General features: G+C 52.0%; 1 protein-coding gene across 2 annotated transcripts; it reads left to right on the forward strand.

Annotated features, from left to right (window-relative positions):
- The first annotated feature begins 784 nt into the window (after positions 1-784).
- Positions 785-5,097, forward strand: LOC101786238 (protein SODIUM POTASSIUM ROOT DEFECTIVE 3). Of its 2 annotated transcripts, none has more exons than XM_004973335.3 (3): positions 785-1,890; positions 2,924-2,999; positions 4,452-4,631. In XM_004973335.3, the coding sequence occupies exons 1-3, from the start codon at positions 1,450-1,452 to the stop codon at positions 4,559-4,561; spliced, it is 627 nt and encodes a 208-aa protein (XP_004973392.1). In that variant the 5' UTR covers positions 785-1,449; the 3' UTR covers positions 4,562-4,631. The 2 variants fall into 2 exon arrangements, with proteins under 2 accessions (XP_004973392.1, XP_004973391.1); XM_004973334.3 differs by lacking the exon at positions 4,452-4,631 and adding an exon at positions 4,638-5,097 and having other exon boundaries at positions 945-1,890.
- The last annotated feature ends 2,896 nt before the right edge of the window (positions 5,098-7,993 follow it).

Consider the following 7,993-nt stretch of genomic DNA (forward strand, 5'->3'; position numbering starts at 1 on the left):
GAAACCGCTCTTTGTTCCTTCTCCCATCATCAAGTTTTATTACTTACCAATTTGCATTTTGCTACTTTCGAACACCACGTGTGCTTAATCGCATAGCCATGGCACAACAATCTAGATACATAGCCACGACACGTGGTATGTTTAGAGCTTTTCTCGACCCTCTAAAGAAACAACTAGCGAGATGTGTTGCCCTGCTGCTAAGCTCTATCTACATAACTCTCCATTTCCAGTGACCAAGAAAGGGAAGATAGCTATGACTCTTCCGGTTTCCACTTATTAAATATATACTTTGTTCAGAAAAGCTTTGGTTCATTATGAAATCAAAGACAAATTCTTTCGTTCGCATGTAACACTAGATTGAAGTACAAAGGCTAGCACTCTACGGATCGCAAGTTGCAAATGCTAAATCCTAAAAATACGTTACAAAGGCTAGCGTAACGCTCTATGGCTTACAAGTTACAAATGCCAAATCCTTAAAGAAAATATTACAAAGGCTACTGCCTTGAATACCATTCAGGCATTTTTCACAGACCAGACCAGCCGTGGTCTACTCCGACCTAGGACAAAAATCTCAAGGAAGAAAGCCTTCGGATCCCTGTCAACACAACAGGTGGGAGGAGGGCAGGGCGAAACCCCCCAAACGTCTTTCGCATCGATCTGTCTGCAAACGCAGGGGGTCACATGTCGCCGACGCCGACGGACATGTGTATGTAAACCTTGCCGCAGCAAGAATACAAACGAGCAGCCAGGCTGTGGCGCGGTAAAAGGCGCCTCTCGGCTTCGGAGGGGGGTGGGAGAGGGTGACGTCAGATACGTGCCCGCCGGCCCCGCCGGCCTGCGGATCGGCCCGCACCACCCCTTGTCTTCGTCGTCGTCGCCGTCGCGGCGCAGGCGGCGGCAGGCGGAGGCAGGGCGCACCTGCCGCAGATAGAGAGGGCGAGGCGCTGTTGCAGAGGGAGGCAGGCATGCATGCCATGCCCCGCTCGCCTGCTCTCGTGCTTTAATACATCTGGTGGCCCGGGCAATAATTCCGATCTTGTCTCACCGGCGACGCAACGCTACAAGGGAAGCGCCGGGCATGAGTCCGCGAGAGAATGAAAAAGCTAGAGAGAGAAAGTGAGCTTGCTTACAAAACCCCTCCCATTAATTCCAGCGTGATTCCATCTCCTTTGTCCTCCTCCTCCGCCTCCTCTCGCTCGCTCACAGCAGCAGCCGCCCTCCTCCCTCCCACCGCTTCCTTTTAAGCTCCCACCGAGCCGCCTTCTCCTCTCCGTCACCCTCCTTTCTCCTTCCCTCTCTCTCTCTCTGTCTCTCTCTCGCTTGGATAAATCACTCTCCTCCTCCTGCCCACCGCGTTACTGCTAGTGGCAAGCTAGCAAGCCTCTGTCGTCAGGGTCCGCGCGGCGTGTTCGTTCGGTGGTGTGAAGAAGCCGGGCGGCGGCGCGCGGCATGAGGGCGGGCGGGATGCTGTGCCGTTCGCAGGCGGCGACGGCGGTGTGCGTGCCGGGAGACGCGCGGTCCATGGTCGTGGCCCGCCGCGCCGACCGCACCATCGTGGCCGCCGGGGGCGGGGACGACGCCGCCGCTCGCGCCCTGCACGACGTCAGGTACGCGCGCCTCGGCGGCCACGACGAGCGCCGCCGCTCCACGTCCCGCCGGTTCGCGGCGCCCCCTCCTCCGCCGGTGGCTGTCTCCAGCGCCGCGTCGTGCAAGCCGCGCGTGGAGATCAGGCGGCGCGCCACCGCCCGGGCGGCGGCGCCCGTGGCCGTGACGCTGCCCATGGTGACCAAGAGCCCGTCCAAGGAGGCCCCCGCCAAGGACCTCGCGGCGGCCGCCAAGCGCGTGTCCAGCGCCGCCGCCGTCGCGGCGCCCGGCGACCAGGTCCTCCAGGTACGTAAACGTAACTGACCGATCGGCCCGGCCGTCACGTTTCCTTTCCCGTTACCATAGCAACAGCATTAATTTGCTGCTGTAAAGTTGCCTTGTAGGCTGTAGCCAACTTTCGTTTCAGTTGCCGTTCGCCAAAAATTTCAATTCAAGATTTCTATCACTAGTTACTCACTACTCCAAGATACACAAAAGATTCTCATGCTTTGCTTGCTTGCGATTACCAACGTCTAGGACCAGAAATTAACCATCTTTTTGACAGGCACACTAACAAGTTACCTCCCTGTTACGTGTCTTGTTTGATTGTTTCATCTGTCGTCAGCATTCCAATTCAGCTAGTGAGACACAAACACACCGTTGGCAGGTTAATCCTTTGACGAATGCAGGCGCAATTAACTCACTCTCGCGCGCAGTCGCTGGCAGTAATTTAAAAAGGAAAAGCTGACAGTTTCAACAGCTAATCAAATTACCTCACCGGGGCCCTGGAATTATCTGCAGTAGAGTACTAATAAATCCCTTGGCAACAGCAGCCATTAAATTCGTCTGAGGCAGGAGTAGTAGGAGTATTCATTCATTTACGGGGGGGCTGGGGCTGGGGGTCAAAACGTAACAGACGCGAGATACAGCAACGGCATTTACGCCGAAAAAGGACTCGTGCTGAGAGCACAGTGAAAAACTGAAAAGAGAGGAGAGTGGAGCTGTGGAGGGCTCCTCAAACCTCCAACTCCAAGCCCTCCAACCCAACCATCCAGGAATCCAATATCGTAGCAGCAGCAGCAGAGGTGTAGCAGGGAGGGGATAAGTGCGTGCCCCCTCGTCGCAGACAGAGAGTAGTGAGAGACTGGAGACGGTAACAGAGGCCACTGTTCCCAGTGGACCATATGCATGCTCCATCGTCCATGCCTCTAGCCCAAAAGTTACCACTATTGCTCGAGATAGACGATGACACAGTTGGCTATATGAAGATCCCTCTACTGTGGAAAGAAGGTGGCTAAAAATTTCCTTGTTGCTCACTGTGGTACATGCGTATATGCAGGTGGTGGTGATGAAGGTGGCGATCCACTGCCAGGGCTGCGCAGGGAAAGTCAGGAAGCACATCTCCAAAATGGAAGGTACGTTCGTTCTACTTTCTTGGCGTTCCTCCTTCCCATCATAATAACATCAAGAAGCAAGTGCCATCTGTTCTTGTCATACTTACTACTTCCTCCATTCCAAATTATAGATCATTTTAGTTTCTTTAGATTCATAGATTTTATTATGCACTTAGATACATAGAGTATATCTAAGTGCATAATAACATCCATGAATCTAGAAAACCCAAACGAACTATAATTTGGAACGGAGGGAGTAGCTTGATTTTCCATGCATATGGTGCTCATTCTTGTGCATACATATTTATATATTTTTGTAACCCTTTTCATTTTAGATTATATATTTTTTAGATATTTTTAGCCAACGTTATTAAGAAAAGTGCTGCTTGTGGGCTGGAGTAAGGAAGTGCTAATAAGCGGGATTAGTAACAGCTGATTTAGCTCCAGGAATTCAGAAAGGTTGCCGGGCGTTTGTGCAAAGCGCACGGACGGACTCGCCGTCACGGGAGGGGAACTACTTTGACGCGGTCCACCGTATAGACTAGAGCCCACGACCCGCTAGCGCTGACGCGTAGTGCGCGCGTGCAGCAGTGTGGTGCGCGACCTGGAGCGGGAGACCCCATCACATGCATCACGCATGCGTGCCTGCACACCCGCCGAACCCAACAAGAAACGCATTTTTGGCATTCCTTCACTGAAAAACCTCCATGAACAGCATAGTTTAGAACGCTGCTGCTACCTCTGCTTAAGTTGAGTTGAATCACTAGTAACTGATGGACAACACATTAGGTAGATGCAGGATTGATTGATCCTAATTAATCGAAGTGCAGAAACAGGAGCGGTTATTTGGTGGCCTGAAATGAGATCTCTCACTCAACCATTGTGCTTGTATCCTAGCTCCTACTGTTTGTGGATGCACTGGCACTGTGTACAGGAACGGGATCGGCAGTAGCTATTATCAGCTAGCCGTACTGTTAGAGCCTGCCACATGCATGGTCATCTGGTACAACGCAAGTAGCAAGCCGGTAGTTGGGGAGACACCCTTTTTAGCAGATCCATCCATCCATCGGCACCATCCTATACTCATTAATCAAACGCAACTATTGCTACCACCACTCTACTGCTGAATAGAGCTTGCTGCGCTGCACGCATAGTTCAGTAGGAGAATTTTCAAAGCTTCTTGCGTTGTGTTGAGCTTCAAGTCCAAAATTCCTGCGCTTTGGACTTGAAGCTCAAAGCTTTGAAAATTCTTGCGTTTCAGGAGGCCGGCCAGGATCGGGGCTCGCATGCATGCGTGGAGCTGGAGCGTGGGGCCCCGCGCCCTCGCCGTACGCGTCCAGTCCGGAGCGTGGTGACGCTCGTACACGGCAGCGGCTCACGTGTCTGCACTGCACGTCCAGAGATACACACTACTCAGACTATACACGTAATGCTTATCATACATATAATAAGTATGCAACGTCGCTGCTGCAGGGCTCGGCATGCATGTCTCGTCTGCAGCGGCTGTCGGGCTGAGCTCCCTCCCTGGTGAAACTAGACCTGGAGAACGTAGTCTAGAGAGATGGATGCCGTCGTGCTCATGAATTGAATTCAGTAACCTGCTTACCTGACGGCGTAATGGATGACGTTGATGATGATGCCGATGACTAATTAACGCAGGTGTGACGTCGTTCAGCATCGACCTGGAGAGCAAGAAGGTGACGGTGATGGGCCACGTGTCGCCGGCCGGCGTCCTTGAGAGCATCTCCAAGGTCAAGAAGGCCGAGCTCCTCGCCTGACTACTCCGATAATAATGCTCGTCGTCGTCTCCGATCCATCAACCAAGCTGTTACCTCAGGTGATCGAAGAAGAGCAAGAAAAGAGAGAGACGACAGAGAGGAGGGTTCTGGCCGGGGAGAGACAAGTAAAGGAGGCATGCATAATGGTATATCGTTCGTGTGCAGGCAGGGGCAGCCGTGCATGCATGAGCGTGGTGGTGAACTATACTGTGTCGTCGTCGTCGTCGTCGTCGTAGCACCTGCTGGGTGCAGCTAGGGTCGGATCGGTCCGTGTGTGCATGCTGCTGATTGTTACTTTGTTTATTACAGCGGGTTACATATATTTCTCTCATTAGCTTTTCCTTCTCTTTCTTCCTTTTGTTTTACTCTCTTGTTGACGGATGGGATGTGATGGCGCACGTTCCTTCCAGTCGATAATCGAGGTGTCGCCTGTCGCCATGAGTGATCCACCACCATGCGTGAACTGATCGAGAGCTTGGTTGCTTCCGCTTGGCCCCGTGCTCTTGGCTTTGCGTCGTGTGCGCCTGCCCCAAGGACGACAGATAAACAAGGGCGCATGGCTTGCTAGTACACGAGTCTTTTGGCGCATGGGATGGGTCGCTGCCAGATCCCACTGGCATGTGGGTCCGGGCGGGGTCCGCGCGTACTCATCTAACTGCTGCAGATCTGTTCGGTGAGCATGGTATAGCAAGTGATCGACAGTAAGAGAGATCCTTGTCGTCTACGGCGATAAACGTACGTGCCCGTGCATGGGAACAAGCAAGTGAGGCCGGCCGGGTTGCCATTCACCTCTGACAGTATATCGTTAGGCAACTAACTAATTCACTGAGCCTGCACAGCACCTTGCACAGCAATCGCTCATCAACACGAGCCGGATATGTGTACCCAGCAGGCCAGCATGCTGTTTTCGCTGTCTGTGAACACTGTCAACGGGCCGCTGTGCTGTCGATCGCGGTGGCCGGCAACCATTTTCACCTGTCCGTTTCACTGCTCACATCGATCGATACGTGCTTTCCACATGCGTGTCCAGCGTGGATTATTTTGGCCCGGTCTCGAGAGTAGCAGCGTGGTAGCGACTAGCGAGAGGCCAACGCTGAGGACGCCTCCAATTCCCCTTTTGGTCCCTGGTTGTGGAGTATTATAGTTGCAGTACCGTTCGCGCGAGATCCTGCGCGCCCCGTGACCAGCATCCACGCACGTCGCTCCCGCCCTCCTGCCTGTCGCCGCGCGCCGACAGGCCTATACATATATATAGTATACAAATCCTGTGACCAGCGGATCGATGGATGAATGAATGGGACGATGATGCACGCAACAAGATCGATCATCTCGATCGGGCGGAAATTTTTGGGTTCATCGATGCGGCCCTTGCTAATCATGCAGGCGTTAATGCAACTAGGCTAGAGGGACGTATCGATGATCATCGATGGGAACAAAAGGGGTCGAGTTGGCGAAGCCCGCAAGCAGCAAATTGGGTTGTCCGTGAGCTCCTTATATTTTATCGCGTGATGATGGCTTGGTGCTGATGCGAGTACGGCCGGGCGCGTATCATCGCTCATGCGGCATCACTGGGTGTTGTATAGACTATAGAGATATCTGTCTGTCCTAACGAGGATTCGACTGTCATCACTACAAGACATTCCTTCAGAATTGTTGGGCGTCGGAGGATGGATGAGCCATCATCAGGAAATCGATGGACCGATGAGTTATGCAGGTCATCAACTCGTGTGCCGTCACTTTCGGGACGGATGGGACGTGGCAACGGCGACAAGAGCTAGCGACCGGCGCCCCTAGCTACCCTCTGCCCTGTTGCCTCGCTACTAGGAGGGAGGAGGCCACATTCCGTACGTATGGACCAATGGCTAGCTGCCACGCGCGCAACACGCTGGCCCCGCGCGCGCTTCAGCAGCCGACAACCGGTACACGAGCGCCCGCGGGTGACAGGGCATGGCAAAAGTTGGGCGCTCTCAAAAGTACACACGCACGTACACATCACAGCGAGGCAGGGAGCTGATGGATCCAACGTTTCATTCATGCGTGCCATATATGCAGCACGCATCCACAGCAATGTACCGGCTCAAAAGCACAAGATGCATCCCACATCGACAGAATCGATCCATCTCTTTGATGGTTCATAGTATCTACCGTCTTTCAAGTGGTTTCACCTAGGCGTGTGCATGTTTGGATCATTTTGCTAGTTATTGTCTTACCTAGCTAGGCAAGAAGTTGGCATGAGCAAGGCATTTGGATGTGCAGCATGCTTACCTCAAGGTATGTGAGGCTAACCCTATCCATTGTGGTGAGGTGGGGAAACCAACAAAGACAACCAAAATCTGGTCTTATTCCTCTCCCTCCCATTCCTCCATATTTATGTTAGATAGATGGGCTTGGCCCATATAAATAATTCTTAATAAATCTCAAAAGGCCCATTAGCATTAGAGGGGTACACCATATATTAGTACCGTATTGGGGGTTTTCCTCCCTATAAATACGGACCACCCCTTATGGAGAAGACGCACCAGAGACTATTATACGGGGAGTCTTCTAGGTTTGGGAATCCTTAAAATGTTTTATACGAGTTACGTTTTGTCTCTTCGACACTGTTGCACCGTCATTATAGTCTTCTCCATTCCATTGCATCAGCGTGCACCGGCGAGTGGGAGAGGATGTTTCTGGAACCACTCGTCCTTGTGATCATGCACCGGGAGAGAGCGAATATGTTTTTTGGGAAGCAGCGCTTCGCGCAACCGCTCAAGTTTGGCATCACGGCTTGTCCTCCATCCAAGTCAGGCGTCGTGGCATACTGTCGTCTTTAACGCCGATTGTTGTGATCCGTCTGCAACACCGTCGTCGTCCCGTCTACACCGCTCGTCATCACGGTTTCATCATCTACATCTACTTAGTACATGTGTCGTGTCTTGATTTAATCTTTAATCATGTTTTCTGAGATCATGGTTATAATGTTCCTGTTGCCTACTATGAAGAGAATTGCATACTAGGGTTGTCTCTCGTTATGATTTATTTTTTTTGGAACTTAATACTGTAATTGCATAATTATCCAATAATTTCCCTACGCTTTGTCGTACATACATCTATGGGCCCACCGGAAGGTTTGGACAGTCCTAAATATAGGGCTGGACACCGAGACACATCTGACATGGAGACCATGACGCAGGACGACGTAGTCTACATGGAAAGACATGAATTAGTCGAGGATTAGAAAAGTACTCATTGTAA

The sequence above is a fragment of the Setaria italica genome, chromosome VI (assembly GCF_000263155.2).
Source record: "Setaria italica strain Yugu1 chromosome VI, Setaria_italica_v2.0, whole genome shotgun sequence".
Classification (NCBI taxonomy): Eukaryota; Viridiplantae; Streptophyta; class Magnoliopsida; order Poales; family Poaceae; genus Setaria; species Setaria italica.

Excerpts from the sequence above, each read along its gene's own strand:
- LOC101786238 (XM_004973334.3), top strand. The coding sequence starts at position 1,450 with ATGAGGGCGGGCGGGATGCTGTGCCGTTCGCAGGCGGCGACGGCGGTG. Across the intron at positions 1,891-2,923 it reads CCGGCGACCAGGTCCTCCAG|GTGGTGGTGATGAAGGTGGC; the intron begins GTACGTAAACGT and ends GCGTATATGCAG. Across the intron at positions 3,000-4,637 it reads GCACATCTCCAAAATGGAAG|GTGTGACGTCGTTCAGCATC; the intron begins GTACGTTCGTTC and ends TAATTAACGCAG.